General features: G+C 38.5%; 1 protein-coding gene across 5 annotated transcripts in view; it reads left to right on the top strand.

The window, feature by feature from the left end:
• TBC1D19 (TBC1 domain family member 19) overlaps positions 1 to 21,464 on the top strand; it is a 146,893-nt gene that overhangs the window by 24,790 nt on the left and 100,639 nt on the right. Inside the window, exons 1-4 of one of the 5 annotated variants that reach the window (XM_069593820.1) lie at positions 1,743 to 1,899; positions 2,730 to 2,802; positions 3,759 to 3,804; positions 10,652 to 10,727. In XM_069593820.1, coding sequence (XP_069449921.1) covers positions 10,713 to 10,727 — 15 coding nt within the window. In that variant the 5' untranslated portion in view covers positions 1,743 to 1,899; positions 2,730 to 2,802; positions 3,759 to 3,804; positions 10,652 to 10,712. Of the gene's footprint in view, positions 1 to 1,742; positions 1,900 to 2,729; positions 2,803 to 3,758; positions 3,862 to 10,651; positions 10,728 to 21,464 lie in introns of those variants that run through there. The other 4 variants (XM_069593819.1, XM_069593822.1, XM_069593821.1 and 1 more) reach the window with 4 other exon arrangements.

Below are 21,464 nucleotides of genomic sequence, written 5' to 3' on the forward strand. Positions count from 1 at the left end.
TGTATGTGACCTGGAGAACTTTCTGGGAAGATAAAATAGCTGACTTTGAGGATCTGAAGATCTCTCACGGAAAAGGGATTTGGCATATTTTCTGAGAACTTGGGGTAAGGTGGAGCAGAGGGGAAGACATGATAGTAGCAGATGTTAAGGGGAATCAATTTTAGTTCGTAATAAGGATTTTCTAACAGAATGGTTCCAAGCAGGAATTGACTGAAGGTAGGGAAAGCTAGCATAGAGTTTCAAACTGACAGTTTCTAAGCTAAAAAAGCTCCTTGGAGAGGAGAGGTGAATCTTTCATTAAATGGTTAGTTGGCCTAGAAGAACTCTATAATCCCGTCTGATGCTGAAGTCCTATGATTCGGATTAACATGTTCCTCTGTCGTTTGCATGACTTGTAAGTTGACGGTTAGATTCAGGGGTTTTGATGAGACTCAGGTGCCATCTCAGTGACCACAGCTATTGGCACTGGAGTCCTCTTTCATTGAGAAGCACATAATGGCTGGTTGTATTTTGCAAAGTTAATAGCTGTTTCTCCTCAATGCCTAGAATTGATTAGGAGTTGCAAAATGATGGTGTTCTAATTATATCATATGTGTTCTAGTTATTTTAGCTGGAATATTTTTATGAAGAGACATTTCTCCTTATCTTTATTTGGTTACCAAATGGTATAGTTTCTGTAGGGCTTCCCTGGTGGCTCAGTGGTAAAGAATTCCCCTGCCAGTGCAGGAGGCACGAGTTTGATCCCTGGGTGAGAAGATCCTCTGGAGAAGGACATGGCAATCTACTCCAGTATTCTTGCCTGGGAAGTTCCATGGACAGACGAGCCTGGCGGGCTACAGTTCATGGGGTCGCAGAAGAGTCGGATACAACTTAGTGACTAAACCATAGTTCCTGTAGGAAAGTCAGGCTAGATAGATGCCTTTTCATTTATTAATCAGTTCAAGGTAGTAAGTTGGTTCCTTGTCATCTTCAATTTTCATTACTCTATCAAGTTTTTCTTCTTAGAAAGGGAGAAGAGACTTGTCTGGTCAGTTTCAAGTATTCATAGCTGTGAGACTGCTCCAGTGTCTTCAGACCTCATCTGCTATCTTGAATTAGAGAACAACCCTACCAGTGTCATCTCCTGTTCTCAAATTAGCTCTTCATATGTTCCAGTGAATACTTGATGGCAATTTTGGGGTCTTCCTCTTTTCATATTCATCAACAACCCCTCTGCTCTTTCCTTTTAAAGTTGCTAACACATACAAGTCTTGTGGTTGTTGGTTTGTCCCCAACTGCTTGTATTTTAGGTTTGTGGGGAATACCTTATTACCAAGTTTGGTTGTGAGTGTTTTCCATGGGATTTTGGTTTTGTTGTCTAGTTGCTTGGTTTCAGTGTGGAGATCATGGAGATTAAAACAAAAAAGTCTCCCTACTACCAATGTCATCTTCCCAGAGAGACGTTAAAATCCTGGAAGAATTAGAGTAGAATTGAGAATAACTGAAATTTCTGACTTGGTGAATGGTAACTTTCATGGATGAGTCTTAAAAATAGGAGAGAAGGAGAAAGGTAGTGAATGGAATATAAGATCAGTTTTTGATTTCTTAATTACAAATGTTCGCGAGATACCCAAAGAGAAATGCTTTCTTAAGACATAAAGTGAGTGAAAGTGAAAGTCGCTCAGTCATGTCCGACTCTTTGCAACCCCATGCAGTCCATGGGATTCTCCAGGCCAGAATACTGAAGCCTTTCTCTTCTCCAGGGGATCTGCCCAATCCAGGGATTGAACCCAGGTCTCCCATATTGCAGGTGGATTCTTTACCAGCTGAACCACAAGGGAAGCCCTTCTTAAGACATATGTCTCTAGAATTTGATAGAGAGCTAGATGATGAAAGATCAACACTTCAAAGGTAATTGAGGTCAGTATTATTATTTTGGTAAAAATTACAGTGTGAAAAACCAATAGAACAGAAAGCATTCAACTGAAGATGAAAGAGACACTAATAAGCATTTGTGAGTGGGTAGTTTTATGTATTTTCCATAAATATGTACAACAAATGCAGGTTTACAGAGCAGCAATCCAAAGGGGATGACACTCTTCAAAGCTCCAGGTATAGGGATGCATCAGGGTTTTGGCTATTAGGTGTATGTAGATGCCATATATATTAAGTATAAAGAGAATGACTTATAAAGTATTTTTCCTACTAGAAAAATAGATGTTAAATATTCATAAAAATGAAAGTCTTAGAGGAAGATGTTAACTACTCATTAGCTACAAGGCTTAATATTTTAAGTAGATTCTAGTGTCCTACACAGATCTTCTGTTTTAAGAGTATATGAAAGTATTCTGTCTTATGAGCTGTTCCAGATGCTCAGGAGCTCTGATCTCAAAGAGGGTGTTTTAAATGGTAGTATGCATATTTGGGGGCTTTCCTGGTGGCTTAGATGGTAAGAATCTGTCTGCAATATGGGAGACTCGGGTTTGATTCCTGGTTTGGGAAGATCCCCTGGAGAAGAAAATAGCAACCCACTCTAGTATTCTTGCTTGGAGAATCCTATGGAGCCTGGTGAGCTACAATCCATGGGGTCTCAAAGAGTTGGACACAACTGAGCAACTAACACACACACACACACACACACACACACACACACACACGGACATTCCTTTTTAACCATCTCATTAGCATTAAGTATCACCCCAAATGACCTCTTTTGACCTGTCTTTTATGTTTCTTCTTTCTAAAATCAGGCCAGTCTTCAAAGACCTGAGATTAAACTTGAATCACTAAAAGAAGATATTAAGGAATTCTTTAAAATATCAGGTTTGTAAGTTACTTTTTATTTTTCTTTCTCGAATTCTTTAAAGCAAAATAAGGAAAGACTTTATTTTGAGGGGATATTGTATCTGCAGTCAGTTACTTGTTTAAAATTGTGGAAGAATGGTAGGATAGGTTTTTATTTGAAGTGAATTAGAACTTTCAGACATTTCTGGAGAAATTCAGGAACCCTGGTAAAAACTGCTTTACATTGATCAGTTTTAAATAGTGTTTACCTTCCTGGTCAAAATACATCCTGAATGTATTAAAATCTCCTTAGTTAAGTATCTTGTCTTTTACCTTTCATCTGTGACTTTTTTCTTTCTCTGCTTCTTTTCTCTCTTTTCTACCCTTCAAAGAAAACAGAAGAAAATCTCAGCTTTTAGAGCAAGCTGTTAAGCTTTTGCACTTGGGAACTGAGATATTAAGTGGTTTACTTACCCAAATAAGTTGATCAAAAATAATAGTTAGTAGCCAAGTGAACTGATCTGACTGGTGGTGCCTTGTAATAGTCTGCTTCTCTTGTTTAGGAATTTACTGACTAGGTAACTGTCATGAATCACTTGTGATCTTTGTCAAGCGCCTAGCTGTTTCTCGCCCTTCTGTTGGCATATTCCTCATAGCACTGCCAGTACAGCTGCCAAAGATTTTGGCATTTGTTGAGTGCCGTTAACAGTGGAAGAAGGAAATATTCTTCTCATCTTAAGAAAATGACACCAGAGTTTTACTTACAAAGTAATAAATCATGTTGACAACTTTGTATTTAGTGTTAGCGAAGGGAATATTGGTAAATATATAATAAATAATTCCTTAGAATAAAACTTTACATTAGCAATTGGCAGTTGATAAAATTCTTTCACAGTAAATATGATGTTAAAGTTTTTGTGAAATAAATTTAATTGTAATGTATGTTTACTTTAAAAACTAATATGTTTATATATGTTTTCCTTTTTTTAAAACAGGTTGGGAGAAAAAACTTCAGAATGCTGTGTATAGTGAACTGAGTGTGTGAGTTTTTCCTCCCTATTTTGAGATACTCTTATTACGTTTAGCTATATTTGCTTTGTAAGTAATGAATATAGTTTTACTATGTGTACTCATTGTTATTATTTCTTATTAGCATTTATATAGCATTTCAAGTGAGTTTATACTATTAAAAACTGTAGTCTTCCTGAGAATTAATACGTGGGGGTTTTTACCGACAAAAGTTTCATATGAACAATTCATTAATCCAGTATAATTAGGGAATATGATATTTCTCATAAGTTAGTATTTCAGATCATTTAAGCTTACCAGTGTTCTCTTTATTGTTGCCATATTGGACATTATCCTTTTTCTGTCTTTATATACTGACCATTTTAAACACAACTGTTTTTTGAAATATTCATTATTTAAGAATATTACTATTTTTATTTATCTGAATTTGTTCTCAGAGTTTGCTGAAATGTGTAGAACTATTTGTCATTATAAGAAATATAGATCCTGAATGTTAACCTTTGTAGTTTATTTAATGTTCCATTATTCATCAATTATTTATTGCTAGCACTATAGTGGGCACTGGGGATATAGCATAGAATAGTGAACAGTTTCTGCCCTCATGAGGTTTTGATCTAATTGAGTTCTTAAGTCTTTTTTTCCCCGCTATCAATGTATCTGTGTCTGTAGCCTCTGTAGTTTCTCACACTCCTGTTTCCAATTTGTTCCTTCTAATCTGCTGTTACTTGGAAAAGGAAATAACCTGGTTTACCAGAATGGTTTCTAAAACAAAGAGATGAATGCTTGTGGGTTTGTGCTTAGATACACATTTTTAAAATTAGTTATGTCCTTCTTTGCTTATTGCTATCTTTTGAGTTGGTTTTTGAGCTCTTAAACTCATAAATAAAGTGCCATCTATTAAGTAAAGCTGATTGTGATCATACCTTTGGTTCTAGTCACTAAAGGAAAAGGTATTTATCAAGACAAGTAAGGTTTTAAAACTCCCCAAATGTGGTAGAGATGCCCTGAGTTGATTAAACTAATACGGACATGGTGATTTACCTCTGTCTGCTAAAGCTTGTAACTTCAGTGTCTTTGTCTCTGATACTGGCAGAATAATAGCATCTGTTGTGTATAATTCCAGATATTAGATTCTCATCTCAGTAGATACTACTGATGATTGCTATTTTTGTGGTATAATGCATTCCTGAAAATTGTTCTGTGAGACAGAGTGCCTTTTTACTTGATGGCATGGACAATATTTCATTCATTGTCATATCCTTGATATCTTACATAATAGACATTAAATAAGTATTTTATAAATATTCAGTAACGTTGGGATATTTGAAGGAGTTCAGTAAAACTGCCTGTTTTCTTCCCTTGGGTTCTGAACAAATTAAGAAAATAAAATATAAACGCAAATGGGAAATCAAAACTATACTTTTACTTGTGATAAAGATTGGGTAGGAGGACATAGCTTAGTGCAAGAGCAAAATAAACTCTTTAGCTGAACTCCAGACTCAGACTTAACCTTCTACTTAAATAGCGTTGTGAGCATATTCAGTTTATTCTTCCAAAATTTAAAAGTTGGAGAGGGCATTTCTTCTCTTCTGGGGTATAGTGAGTAAGGCCCTGGAAAGAGGTCAAGTATGTTACAGGGAGGCAGTTCGTTTCATATGAAAGGGCACATCTGGAGTCGAGGAAGAAGTGTTTTCTCATGTAAATCAGAAAAGTAAGTGGACTTAGCATATTCTGGCCCATTTTTCATTGGCAGAAACCATTAGATGCATAGATAAATAAAGCAAAACTGAGATGGAAATATCTATTAATATAAATGATTGGAACTGAAAAAAAAATGCATGTACTCTCATTGCAAATAGAACTGTGGCCATGTGAGCTATATACATCATACCTGGAATTTGCTCATGTCATACTTATTTTAGTAATCATTCCAAAGATTTAATCAGATTTTTATTTAACAAGTATAGCAGAAAATTTTCTACTGTCTTTTATTACATGAAACATAACACTAGCCCAGGTTAGCTCTTTCCACTTCAAAACTGCATACTTTAACTATTATTGTGCTAAAAACTATTTAATATTATATCAGTGATAATTTACATTGATTGAATGTTTATCTCCAGCACTGTGGTAATAAGCACTTTATAGTCATTGTCTATATTAGGTAGTCTTTATAACACCTTACAAAGTAGATTTTATTATTCTAATTATTTTACAAAAGAGAAAACTGAGTCTAAGATCACTTAAGTAACTTGCTGAAAATCATGTAGCTAGTAAATGGCAGTGCTGGGATTTCACCTCTAGTGAAACATATTCTAAAGCCATACATTTTACTACTTCTCACATATACTTGCATCTTGTATTTTACTTAGATTAAAAGTGTTCTAAAACAAGAATTATGTCTTACATTTCTTTGCGTATCTCCTATAGCATCAAATAAATGACATTGAGTCAGCAAGTAGTTATTGAGCCACCCCAGGGCTAGCACACAATAAATATCTTTTTGAATTGAGAAAACTTAGTGAAACTATTAATCTTAAACATTTACTGTAAATGTTTACAGTAATGTTTACTTAAACATTTACTTTAAGAAAGTCTTTACATTGAAAATGTACCAATTTCTTTGTCTCCTAGTCTTTATTGTATTTTATGTAGAGCAGTTTGGAGAAGGAAATGGCAACCCACTCTAGTGTTCTTGCCTGGAGAATCTCATGGACCAGAGGAGCCGGGGGGACTACAGTCCATGGGGTTGCAAGGAGTTGGACATGACTGAAGAGACTGAGCGTGCTGTAAAGAATTAGAAGATATATTATTTTCCTCATGGAATACAAATGAAAAGAATATATAAACCTTTTTAACCTTCCATATATGTATATACTATAAAAACAGACACCACAATTCACTGTTATATATATGCAAGTGTCTAGCATATTTTGGAGAGGTATAAATGTTGAATGATAGTGGGCCTCAAAACAGAAAGATTTTTAGATTAATGAGTACCTTACACTAGATCACCAGACTAGGTCAGTTTTTTATAGACATTTAAATTGTTCTGTAAGAGTCCTCAGGTAGTAGACCTGCTGCTGCTGCTGCTAAGTCGCTTCAGTGTGTCCGACTCTGTGCTACCCCATAGATGGCAGTCCACCAGGCTCCCCCGTCCCTGGGATTCTCCAGGCAAGAACACTGGAGTGGGTTGCTATTTCCTTCTCCAATGCATGAGCGTGAAAAGTGAAAGTGAAGTCGCTCCTAGGCACCTCTAAAATGTCCTAATCATAGTTCTTCTTGCCCTCTTAGTCTTAAATGTTATACATAACAAATGTTATATTCAGAGCGAGGTGCTGGCATAATGCACAAGTAGGTAGATAGTGTTTGCTTTTTATGGAGCTTACACCCCAGTGGGGCACAGAGACTTTACAGACGCAATTACAGTATAATATAGTAAGTGCTATAATAGGGTAAGTGCAAGCAGTACATAGGGCAGGTGGTTAACTCAGATTGGAGGTGTCATGATGACTTGTCACAGGAAATAATATTCAGACTGAGATCAGAAAGCAAAGCCACAGTTAGGGGAAGGAATAGAGAAGAAAAATCCTTTAGGCACAAGGGAACAACAGGTACAGATGTTTCACACATGCGCGTGTGTTTAGTTGTGTCCAACTCTTTTGTAATCTCATGGACTGTAGACTTCCAGGCTCCTCTGTCTTTGGGATTTCCCAGGCGAGAATATTGGGGTGGGTTGCCATTTCCTCCTCCAGGGAATCTTCCAAGCCCAGGGATTAAACCCACATCTCTTGCATCTCCTGTACTGGCAGGTGGATTCTTTACCACTGGCGCCACCTGGGAAGCCCACGGATGTTTAGCGGTGGGAAAGAATGTTGTATATTGGAAGAACAAAAATTGTGTGGCTGGATGGTAGAGGGCAAAGGGCCATAGGAAAGAATGAAGCTAGATCTGTAGGCAGGCTTGTGCCTGTTACTCAAGGATTTGTAGATTGGATCCTAAAAGCATTTGGGTCCCATTTTAGGATTTAGTAGTAACATGATCACATTTGCATTTTAGTTATTTAGCAGTGTGTGTATGTGCATGCTCAGCTGTGTCTGACTCTTTGTGACCCCATGGACTGTAGCCTGCTGGGCTCCTCTGTCCAAGGGATTCTCAAGGCAAGAATACTGGACTACATTGCCATTTCCTTCTCCAGGAGATCTTCCTGACCCAGGGACTGAACCCACATCTCTTGTATTGTTGGCAGATTCTTCACCATCTGAGCCACCTGGGAAGCCCATTCAATAATGTACTGGGTATCTAGTATGTGCCAGGTCTTACGCTAGACACTGGAAATACAATCACTGGTGAATAAGAACACACAACTCCTGACTAACAGCCAGGCAGATTGCCAAATAGGTTGAAGATAGTGTAGATGCAGGGGAGACTGCTTATGAATATGTCAGATGAATGCAAGCAAGTAATGTCATTGCCTAAATCAGTGTCAGTGAGGTAGTAAAAGATGAGTGATGTTTAGAGGGATTTGGAGAGACAGGAGAGGGAGAAGTAAAGAGTGACATCCAGGTTTCTGTATTGTTCCTCTGCTGATCCTCATCTCTTTGTATTACTAAATGTGAAATCCATGAGGACAGAGATTTTAATGTGTTTTATTTTCTGCTGTATTTGTATAACCTTGAACACTTGGTAGATTCTCATTAAATATTTATAACAATAAATAGCTTTATTTTGGTTTTAATATGAATAATTTTGGGGTGACCACTTCTTACCTTTTTTTCTGGATAAATTTCATATAGCTTAAATAACCTTAAAGTAAGAAAGCGTTAGTCACTCAGTCGTGTCCGACCCTTTGTGACCCCCGTAGACTACAGCCCGCCAGGCTCCTCTGTCCATGGAATTCTCTAGGCAAGAATACTGGGATGGGTTGCCATGCCCTTCTCCAGGGGATCTTCCCGAACCAGGGTTTGTACCCGGGTCTCCTGCTTTGCAGGCAGATTCTTTACCGTCTGAGCCACCAGGATCTTTTCTAAATAATCTTTAAGATCTTCAGTAAACGCTCTCAAGTTTCTAAATTTCCAATTTTATTAAATTTAGAAATAATTACTGTTAAAATGGAAGGATTTTAGAATTATATTTCATTATAAGATATATGTATCTTTACAAGTAATATAGTGAGCAGTATAAAATATATAACTTTTAAACCATCTTGCATATAAGAAATACTGAGGTATCTAGAAATTACCAGTGGTTTTTTTTGTGTGTGAGTGGGGAAAGGTGATTTGTTTAGGTACATGGAATGCAGATTTTAGCAGAAAAAACAATTAGAAATAATTAGTTAGTGAAACTGTCTAAAGTTCCCCTTTAGATGTCCCTGCTTGGATAAGGAATTTCTTGAGAACTCAGTGCATGGTTCTTGATTGTTAGAATATGGTTGCTTTCAGTTCAGTTCAGTTCAGTTCAGTCGCTCAGTCATGTCTGACTCTTTGCAACCCCATGAATCGCAGCACGCCAGGCCTCCCTGTCCATCACCAACTCCCAGAGTTCACTCAGACTCACGTCCATTGAGTCCGTGATGCCATCCAGCCATCTCATCCTCTGTCGTCCCCTTCTCCTCCTGCCCCCAATCCCTCCCAGCATCAGAGTCTTTTCCAATGAGTCAACTCTTTGCATGAGGTGGCCGAAGTACTGGAGTTTCAGCTTTAGCATCATTCTTTCCAAAGAAACCCCAGGGCTGATCTCCTTCAGAATGGATTGAATCTCCTTGCAGTTGCTTTACATGGGTATAATTTCTATGACTAATTTTAAGTAGAGATATCAGTTGTGAAAGAGATTGAAACCTCTAAGGAAATGTTAAATTATTGTGTTTTCCTGTTGCCTTCTCTGTGATTTTATATCACTCTGTACCTCAGTCATTACATTTCAACCATCCTGGCTTTTTCTGATTTTTAAACATTCCACAGTTTCCCACCTCAGAGTTTTGTGCTTGCTGTCCTTTTCCTTGGAATGTTGGTTGGCTCCTTTTCACTCATGTCTTGATTCAAACATTAGGTTTCCTAGACACCTTCCCTGCCCTTCCAAATCATTTAGACTTTATCCTGCTCTCCTTCTCTCATGGCATTTACTACTGTTTTATGTCTTTCTATTTATTTGTTTGTTTTTTATAAATATTGACTGTCTTTCTTCACTAGAATATTAGTTACATGAGAACAGGAGACACTGTCTTAATCTCACCATATACCTAGAAGGGCTCAGATATTTGTTGAATAAATGAATCTGTTTTCTTAATAAAACCAATATATTTTGAATATAAAATGTCATGTTACACAGAATACAGAATTTATGACATTAAATTTGAACAATTTTATTAAATCTGTGAATTAATATAGTATGTAATATATTGCATGCTAAAATATGGCTATTACAAAAGAGTATTTATACTATCATTTCAATTCTGTGGAAAAGGAAATTGGGAGAATTGAGAAAAGTTGATATTTTAGTAAGTTAATGGACTTGTTTAGATTTCAGATTTTTAAAATTTGTTATAATATTTATATACTAAAATTAACAGTTGTGAAAATTTCATATGAGCACTTACAGAGCTAAATAATTTAAGTTACCTCAATCTATGAATTCCACTTTAACTTTTAATGTCATTAAATTGCTAATTTAAAGGCACAATGCTAGTAGGATACGAATTAAAGTTTTGTTAGGTTGTTGTACTTTGTGTAAGTACATAGAACTGCTAGCAAATGTTCTGTTTCATATATCATGAACTATAGAGGTAAGTAATTTCTAACGAACAAACTGATTAATTATCAAGAGAGGTATATAATATTTAGCTCCCTCTTTCTGTCCTCAGGTTTCCTTTACCTAGTCATCCTGCTGCACCTCCTGAACATCTTAAAGAACCTTTGGTATACATGCGGAAAGCACAGGTTGGCTATTGTTCATTTTAATTTTATTATTCCAACCAAGTTATATAATGCAGAATGAAAGATCCTTATTGACATTAGGACTATATTTATTATATGAAAGACTGGATAAGGACTACTAAAGTGATGCAAATAGGATTTGTATGCTGTTTATATTCAGTAACCAAGGATAACACTTACTTAATTTCTATAGTAATTCTGAAAATACTGAGTAAAAGGGAAAAAAATCTTGTAGCATAGTGGCCTAAGATTTAAAATATGATAAAGGTATTATGCACCGATTTGTTCCTCAAGTTCTGTGATATTAAAGGAAAGAATAGGGAATGAACTGACTCACTCTTCCCCTAAAATCTTGGCTTTTGACACCAGTGTTACTGATAGTGTATTTGAAATATATTTGTTTTCACAACAGGTTGTTACATACCAGTTGTATTCAGTTGCAGAATCCAAATGAATCCTGTGATCTAAGTTGAACTGAAAAACAACGAAAAGTCACTTTAAAAGAATAAAATAAAATAATTTAAATAGAAAGACTATAAAAAGCTGTTAAAATAGAAACAATAAGCTGTCTGCTGCTGCTGCTAAGTCACTTCAGTCATGCCCGACTCTCTGCAACCCCATAGACGGCAGCCCACAAGGCTCTCCCATCCCTGGGATTCTCCAGGCAAGAACACTGGAGTGGGTTGCCATTTCCTTTTCCAATGCTTAAGTGAAAAGTGAAAGTGAAGTCACTCACTCGTGTCTGACTCTTGGCAACCCCATGGACTTCAGCCTACCAGGCTCCTCCGTCCATAGGATTTTCCAGGCAAGAGTACTGGGGTGGGTTGCTAAATGACCCCAATTCTTTAGCTGGCCTTTGCCTTTGCCCAGCCTGTTCTACCCACCTGTGAGGTAGGACTGTTCATGAGCCTTCCTCACAGTGCTGGGGACCCTCTACCTGCCACTCCTGAGGCTTTAATGGACATCATAAGCTGAACCTTCTTTCTCCATCATAGTCTCAGAAACTATTCAGTTCAGTTCAGTTCAGTCGCTCAGTCGTGTCTAACTCTTTGTGACCCCATGAATCGCAGCATGCCAGGCCTCCTTGTCCATCACCAACTCCCGGAGTTCACTCAGACTCACGTCCATTGAGTCAGTGATGCCATCCAGCCATCTCATCCTCAGTCGTCCCCTTCTCCTCCTGCCCCCAATCCCTCCCAGCATCAGAGTCTTGTACAATGAGTCAGCTCTTCGCATGAGGTGGCCAAAGTACTGGAGCTTCAGCTTTAGCATCATTCCTTCCAAAGAAATCCCAGGGCTGATCTCCTTCAGAATGGACTGGTTGGATCTCCTTGCAGTCCAAGGGACTCTCAAGAGTCTTCTCCAACACCACAGTTCAAAAGCATCAATTCTTCGGCATTCAGCCTTCTTCACAGTCCAACTCTCACATCCGTACATGACTACTGGAAAAACCATAGCCTTGACTAGATGGACCTTAGTTGGCAAAGTAATGTCTCTGCTTTTGAATATGCTATCTAAGTTGGTCGTAACTTTTCTTCCAAGGAGTAAGCGTCTTTTAATTTCATGGCTGCAATCACCATCTGCAGTGATTTTGGAGCCCAAAAAAATAAAGTCTGACACTGTTTCCACTGTTTCCCCATCTGTTTCCCATGGAGTGATGGGACCGGATGCCATGATCTTCGTTTTCTGAAGGTTGAGCACCTATTATGAAGAATTTGAAATACACCCTGGAGAACTCCCATGAACCCATCACCCAGGTTCAGCAATTACACAGTGGTTCTGCTGCTCCTGAGAGTGTTCTGCTGCTTTGAGTTACTATGTTTCACGTGCTGGATGTTAGGCAGATTTTTAGTTTTCTGCTTTTATTTTCATTTTGAAAAACCCTTAAAATTGGAGAGTGAAAGGAAGCTATATAAACAAAAAACGTGGAGATATTTGAGGAAATATTAATGTGTAGTATATTTCTATCTCTCAGTTGAGTTCAGTTCAGTTCAGTTGCTCTGTCGTGTCTGACACTTTGCGACCCCATGAATCGCAGCACACCAGGCCTCCCTGTCCATCACCAACTCCCAGAGTTCACTCAGACTCACGCCCATCAAGTCCGTGATGCCATCCAGCCATCTCATCCTCTGTTGTCCCTTCTCCTCCCCCAATCCCTCCCAGCATCAAAGTCTTTTCCAATGAGTCAACTCTTTGCATGAGGTGGCCAAAGTACTGGAGTTTCAGCTTTAGCATCATTCCTTCCAAAGAACACCCAGCGCTGATCTCCTTTAGAATGGACTGGTTGGATCTCCTTGCAGTCCAAGGGACTCTCAAGAGTCTTCTCCAACACCACAGTTCAAAAGCATAAATTCTTTGGCGCTCAGCTTTGTTCACAGTCCAACTCTCACATCCATACATGACCACTGAAACCATAGCCTTGACTAGATGGACCTTTCTTGGCAAAGTAACGTCTCTGCTTTTCAGTATGCTATCCAGGTTGGTCATAACTTTTCTTCCAAGGAGTAAGCGTCTTTTAATTTTATGGCTGCAATCACCATCTGCAGTGATTTTGGAGCCCAAAGAAATAAAAGTCTGACACTGTTTCCACTGTTTCCCCATCTATTTCCCATGAAGTGATGGGACCAGATGCCATGACCTTCATTTTCTGAATGTTGAGCTTTAAGCCAACTTTTTAACTCTCCACTTTCACTTTCATCAAGAGGCTTTTTAGCTTCTCTTCACTTTCTGCCATAAGGGTGGTGTCATCTGCGTATCTGAGGTTATTGATATTTCCCCTGGCAGTCTGGATTCCAGCTTGTGCTTCTTCCAGCCCAGCGTTTCTCATGATGTACTCTGCATATAAGTTAAATAAGCAGAGTGACAGTGTACAATCTTGATGTACTCCTTTTCCTATTTGGAACCAGTCTGTTGTTCCATGTCCAGTTCTAACTGTTGCTTCCTGACCTGTGTACAGATTTCTCAAGAGGCAGGTCAGGTGATCTGGTATTCCCATCTCTTTCAGAACGTTCCACAGTTTATTGTGATCCACATACTCAAAGGCTTTGGCAGAGTCAATAAAGCAGAAATAGATGTTTTTCTGGAACTCTCTTGCTTTTTTGATGATCCAGCGGATGTTGGCAATTTGATCTCTGGTTCCTCTGCCTTTTCTAAAACCAACTTGGACATCTGGAAGTTCGCGGTTCACTTATTGCTGAAGCCTGACTTGGAGAATTTTGAGCATCACTTTACTAGCGTGTGAGATGAGTGCAATTGTGCAGTAGTTTGAGCATTCTTTGGCATTGCCTTTCTTTGGGATCAGAATGAAAACTGACCTTTTCCAGTCCTGTGGCCACTGCTGAGTTTTCCAAATTTGCTGGCATATTGAATGCAGCACTTTCACAGCATCATCTTTCAGGATTTGAAATAGCTCAACTGGAATTCCATCACCTCCACTAGCTTTGTTTGTAGTGATACTTCCTACGGTCTGCTTGGCTTCACATTCCAGGATGTCTGGCTCTTGGTGAGTGATCACACCATCGTAATTATCTTGGTCGTGAGGATCTTTTTTGTACAGTTTTTCTGTGTATTCTTGTCACCTCTTCTTAATATCTTCTGCTTCTGTTAGGTCCATACCATTTCTGTCCTTTTTTGAGCCCATCTTTGCATGAAATGTTCCCTTGGTATCTCCAATTTTCTTGAAGAGATCTCTAGTCTTTCCCATTCTGTTGTTTTCCTCTGTTTCTTTGCATTGATCGCTGAGGAAGGCTTTCTTATCTCTTCTTGATATTCTCTGGAACTCTGCATTCAGATGTTTATATCTTTCCTTTTCTCCTTTGCTTTTCACTTCTCTTCTTTTCACAGCTGTTTGTAAGGCCTCCTCAGACAGCTGTTTTGCTTTTTTGGGTTTCATTTCCATGGGGATGGTCTTGATCCCTGTCTCCTGTACAATGTCACGAACCTCCGTCCATAGTTCATCAGGCACTCTATCTATCTGATCTAGTCCCTCAAATCTATTTCTCACTTCCACTGTATAATCATAAGGGATTTGATTTAGGTTGTACCTAAATGGGGTCATGGTGGACAGGTGTGACAGAATGTGGTCCACTGGAGAAGGGAATTGCAAACCACTTCAGTATTCTTACCTTGAGAACCCCATGAATAGTATGAAAAGACAAAATGATAGGATACTGAAAGAGAAACTACCCAGGTCAGTAGGTGCCCAATATGCTACTGGAGATCAGTGGAGAAATAACTCCAGAAAGAATGAAGAGATGGGGCCAAAGCAAAAACAATACCCAGTTGTGGATGTGACTGGTGATAGAAGCAAGGTCTGATGCTGTAAAGAGCAATATTGCATAGGAACCTGGAATGTCAGGTCCATGAATCAAGGCAAATTGGAAGTGGTCAAACAGGAGATGGCAAGAGTGAACGTCGACATTCTAGTTATCAGCGAACTGAAATGGACTGGAATGGGTGAATTTAACTCAGATGACCATTATACCTACTACTGCAGGCAGGAATCCCTTATAAGAAATGGATTAGCCATCATGGTCAACAAAAGAGTCCAAAATGCAGTACTTGGATGCAATCTCAAAAACAACAGAATGATCTCTGTTCATTTCCAAGGCAAACCATTCAATATCACGGTAATCCAAGTCTATGCCCCAACCAGTAACGCTGAAGAAGCTGAAGTTGAACAGTTCTATGAAGACCTACAAGACCTTTTAGAACTAACAACCCAAAAAGATGTCCTTTTCATGATAGGGGACTGGAATGCAAAAGTAGGAAGTCAAGAAACACCTGGAGTAGAGTTTTGCCAAGAAAATGCACTGGTCATCACAAACACCCTCTTCCAACAACACAAGAGAAGACTCTACACATGGATGTCACCAGATGGTCAACACCGAAATCAGACTAATTATATTCTTTGCAGCCAAAGATGGAGAAGCTCTGTACATTCAACAAAAACAAGACTGGGAGCTGACTGTGGCTCAGATCATGAACTCCTTATTGCCAAATTCAGACTTAAATTGAAGAAAGCAGGGAAAACCACTAGACCATTCAGGTATTTCTATCTCTAGTAAAGTAAATAGTAAATGTTGCTCAGTCGTGTCTGACTCTTTGCAACCCCATGGACTGTAGCCTATCAGGTTCCTCTGTCCATGGGATTTTCCAGCAAGAATACTGGAGTGGGTTGCCATGTTCTTCTCCAGGAGATCTTCCCAACCCAGGGATCGAACCCAGGTATCCCGCATTGTAGGAAGACGCTTTATCATCTGAGCCAATTGGGAAGTCTGTTTCTATCTCTAGGTAGTATTAATACTTTAGGGCCAGCAATCAGATGGTATTTACATCAGTGTGTCATAAAGCATAATCTCGAAATGATGCATGCATGAAAGAATTGTTTGGTCTTTTATTATTAAGGTCTGAACTTAAGAAAAAAATCTAAATATCTAGTTCTAAGGGGTTTTTTTTTTCAAAATTGGAAAATTTTTTAACATTTTAGAGAAAGTATCAGTTTTAACGTGTAAAAAATAGAAGTCGATTTCCTATTAAGACTAGAGAGGTGAATAATAGGTCTATTCTTAAAGTCTACCACTAGTTGCTGAGACTGTGTATGAATGGTAAGTGTATATATATGGATGGTACTCTTCTCTCTTCTTTCTAGGCTTACCCACTAGATCAAGGGTTGGCATGCTACAACCCATGGGCCAGATCTGCCCTGCTACCTGTGTTTGTATTGTGGGCAAGCTAGGATTTTTTTTTTTTTATGTTTTGAACTGGTTGAAAATCAAAAGAAGAATACTGTCTTGAGACCCATGAAAATTATAGGAATTGATAAAATGTATTTATTAGAAAATAGTCATGCTCCTTTATTTACATGTTGTTTATGGCTGCTTTTACAATATAGTGTCAGAGTGAAGTAGTTGCATTGGAGACATTATGACCTGTAAAATGTAAAATTTTTAACTACCTACCCTTTTATAGAAAGTTTGCAAACCCCTGGATTAAATTATTCAGTTCTTTAAGAGCATGAACTGTGCTTTTATCCTCAACATCTAAGCACAGTCCCTAGCTCGTAGAACACTCTCAGTAAATGTTTGCTGAAATGCAGTTGACTCTTGAACAACATGGGTTTGAACTACATGGATCCACTTCTATGTGGATTTTTTATTCAGTGCTACATATAATACTATACTATCCTGGGTTGGTTGAATCTGCGGATGTGGAACCACAGGTATGGAGAGCCAACTATCTGGTTATACTCAGATTTTCCACTATGTTAAGGATGTTGGCATCCCTAACCTCCAAAAAGTTCAGGGTCAGCTGTAACTGGTTCTTTAACCATGGTCATACTAAATGCCTCCTCCACCAGTTGGTGTCTGCTTGTCTTCCCATTTGTTCTTCTCTGGTTTCCTAGTTCTTGACCTCCCTGATCTGTCAGGCAGTTCCCTTCTTTGTGTGAAAGCTACCTAGTCTGAACTGAATGACTGCTGTTCTGTCATGTTCTCTCTTCCACCTCATTCATACCTTTTACCCCATCAGATTTCTACTCTGACTGGCATTTTAGTCCTCAGCCTAAGGCTGCCTCTACTGTCTGCTATCTCTCTTCCCCTAAACTGTTGAGTACTTAGGGAAGAAATCATGTAAGATCTATGTTTACCATTAGTTTAGTCTAAATCCATTTATATATCTTTCAGTGGGTTCATTTTGCTGCATCTCAATCCTTTTATTATTAATTATCTGCTTTCGATGGTAAATACCAAAATCAGATTGATTATATTCTTTGCAGCCAAAAATTGAGAAGCTCTATGCAGTCAGCAAAAACAAAACTGGGAGCTGATTGTGGCTCAGATCATGAACTCCTTATTGCAAAATTCAGACTTTAAATTGAACAAAGTAGGAAAAACCACTAGACCACTCAGGTTTGGCCTACATCAGATCACTTACAGTTATACAGTAGAAGTGACAAACAGATTCGAGGAATTAGATCTGATAGACAGAGTGCCTGAAGAACTATGGACAGAGGTTCATGACATTATTATACAGGAGGCAGTGATAAGACCATCCCCAAGAAAAAGAAATGCAAAAAGGCAAAATGGTTGTCTGAGGAGGCCTTGCAAATAGCTGAGAAAAGAAGAGAAGCTAAAGGCAAAGGGGAAAAGGAAAAGATATACCCATTTGAATGCAGATTTCCAGAGAATAGCAAGGAGAGATAAGAAAGCATTCTCGGTGATCAGTGCAAAGAAATAGAGGAAAACAATAGAATGGGAATGACTAGAGATCTCTTCAGGAAAATTAGAGACACCAAGGGAACGTTTCATGCCAAGATGGACACAATAAAGGACAGAAATGGTATGGACCTAACAGAAGCAGAAGATGTTAAGAAGAGGTGGCAAGAATACACAGAAGAATAGACAAAAAAGATCTTCATGACCTAGATAACCACGATGGTGTGATCACTCACCTAGAGCCAGACATCCTGGAATGCGAAGTCAAATGGGCCTTAGAAAGCATCACTACAAACAAAGCTAGTGGAGGTGATGGAATTCCAGTTGAGCTATTTCAAATCCTAGAAGGTGATGCTGTGAAAATGTTGTGCTCAATATACCAGCAAATCTAGAAAACTCAGCAGTGGCCACAGGACTGGAAAAGGTCTGTTTCAGTCTAGTCCCAAAGAAGGGCAATGCCAGGGAATGCTCAAACTAACGCACAATTGTACTCTTCTCACACACTAGCAAAGTAATGCACAAAATTCTCCAAGCCAGGCTTCAACAGTACAGGAACCCTGAACTTCCAGATGTTCAAGCTGGATTTAGAAAAGGCAGAGGAACCAGAGATCAAACTGCCAACATCTGGATCCTAGAAAAAGCAAGAGAGTTCCAGAAAAACAACAACTTTTGCTTTATTGACTATGCCAAAGCCTTTGATTGTGTGGATCACAACAAACTGTGGAAAATTTTGAAAGAGATGGGAATACCAGACCACCTGACCTTGCTCCTGAGAAATCTGTGTGCAGATCAAGAAGCAACAGTTAGAACTAGACATGTAACAACAGACTGGTTCCAAACTGGGAAAGGAGTACGTCAAGGCTGAATATTGTCACCCTGCTTATTCAACTTATCTGAAGAGTATATCATGTTAAATTCCAGGCTAGATGAAGCACAAGCTGGAATCAAGATTGCCAGATATGCAAATGATACCACCCTTGTGGCAGAAAGTGAAGGAGAACTAAAGAGCCTCTTGATGAAAGTGAAAGAGGAGAATGAAAAAGTTGGCTTAAAACTCACCATTCAGAAAATATGGCATCTGGTCCCATCACTTCATGGCAAATAGAGGGAAACTGGGTATCAGATCCTTGGGAATTCTCCATAGTATCTTCTTAATTTTTCTATACATCTAAAACTCTTGTAAAAAATTAAGTCTACTAAAAAAAAAAAAAGATAAACAGTGGAGACTTTATTTTTGGAAACAGTGAGACTTTATTTTGGTGGGGGGTGATGGGGGGGCGCTATGTTTTTGGGTTGCCATTTCTTTCTCTAGGATTTACCCTTATAATATTTCTTACTGCCTTCTAGGAAACCTTTAATGACTGCCAGTTGCCTAATAAATGATGTTTGTACTCCAAAGCCCACCATGAAGGGTTTTTACTGTCTGTCCCCAGCAGAGACTATTCCACTCCATCAGTCTCTGCTGTCTTATAACTGCCCTTTAAGTGAAGCATTTTGCTTTTCCTATTGCATCTTTAACACTTTTTGTTTTGCTGTCATAGAAAGCCCTCTGCTTGTTCTGTGTTATGTAAATCCCATTTATTTTGTGTCAGCTTAGATGGCATCTCTTCACTGAGGTTGTTATTACTCCTGTTGAAAGGATTTCTCCCTCTTTTGAACTCTGGTAGCACACTATCCCTGGAGGAGGGCATGACAACGCAGACCTTTATGTAGCAGAAACTTAGTAAGTTTATAATGAATCAGTAAGAAAAGCCATTTCCCATCTTTTCTTACAGTATTTATTTAACATGTTTACTGAATGCCCGTGAGTAGAAGACACTCTGCTGTGTGCTGTGGAGATTCAGAAATAAATTAGATAGAGATTCTGCCTTCAGGAAACTACATGATTTGATAATTGAAATAAGACTTGGACACATGTATCTGTAACACAAGGTAGAAAGTGTTGCCTGCCAAAGGGAAGGTGGCCAGGAAATCTAGGCTGTAAGGGGAAGAGGCTACTATTACTGCTTCAGCCTTTTCCCAAGTGTTTTATGCCGAATCCTCACCCTGAGAGATGTTCTACAAAATGGGGTTTCAGGGACAAGTAAATTTGCAAATGGAAGCACACATTGCCTTCCTCTTATTGAATCACAATTTATTTATTTTTATTTTTTTTAGTAGACTTGATTTTTTACAAGAGTTTTAGAGGTATAGAAAAATCAAGAAGATAGTATGCAGAATTGCCAAGGATCTGATACCATTTCCCTTATTAACTTCTTACATCACTATGTATGCTCATTACACTTAGTGAACTGATACTAATACCATAGCTAAAGTTCATACTTTATTCAATAGATTCCCTTAGTGTTAACCTCATGTTCTTTTTCTGTTTTAGGAATCCATCCAGGACACCACATTGCATTTGGTTGTCATGTCTGCTTAGGCTCCTCTTGGCTATGACATTTTCTCAGACTTCCCTTGTTTTTGATGACCTTGACAGTTTTGAGAAATACCGGTCAGGTATTTTGTAGAATATCCCTCTCTTGGAATTCGTCAGATATTTTTCTCATGATTAGACCGGGGTTATGAGTTTTTTGTAGGAAGATCACAGACATAAAGTGCCATTTATACTGGTCAAATTGTATCATCGTTCATACTATCAACACGATATATCACTGTTGATGTTGACCTTTATTGCCTGATTGAGATAGTAATTGTGAGGTTTTCCCGCTGTAAAGTTACTCCCCCTCTCCCACCTTAGATGTGTACTATACTCTCTGGAAGGAAGTCACAGTTCATACTTAAGGAAGAGAAATTATGTTCCACCTCCCTGAGTGGGAGAGTATCTACAAAAATTATTTAGAATTCTTCTGCATCAAAGAATTGTCTTCTCTCCCCCATTTATTATTCAATCATTTATTTGTATCAATGTGGACTCATGAATATTTATTGTATACTTTGGTTTTTATATGCGGTGCAATAAATGTAAGTTTACAAATTTTCATGTGAAATAATAGTAGCAAGCACATAGAGCCTCTAATTATGTGCCAGGTACCATTCAAGTATTCACTCATTTAATATTTATGTCGACTCTATGAGATGAGTTACATTTATGGTCTCAGAGAGTGCCAGCTTCATAAAACTACTAAGTGGAAGACTTGGAATTTGAACTTGGACAGCCACTCCAGAATCTGCACTACCTGATTCTGTTCAGCCTTTCTGTATCCAGTCCAGAAATGCTCAGACAAACTCAGGATGAGCTATGTGGCTGAATTTATCTTGTTTGCTGTCAATCCAGTAACCTTAGTAAAGTTGAGAATTTTGCTAGTTTTATATTACTTCAATTCTCATCTCCTTCCTAACTGGTCTTTCTGCCTTCTGTATTGTCCTCCATTTCTTAAAACTTCCAAGACTTTTAGGATAGAGCTTCAGTTCCTTACTTTTGCTTAAAAATCTATACATTATCTTGCCCCATTTTACTGTTCAGGTCTCATCTCTTGCCTCTTCTTACTGTCCCTCCCCTTCCTGCCACTCCATTTCCACGCAC

Source organism: Ovis canadensis, chromosome 6 (assembly GCF_042477335.2).
Source record: "Ovis canadensis isolate MfBH-ARS-UI-01 breed Bighorn chromosome 6, ARS-UI_OviCan_v2, whole genome shotgun sequence".
NCBI lineage: Eukaryota > Metazoa > Chordata > Mammalia > Artiodactyla > Bovidae > Ovis > Ovis canadensis.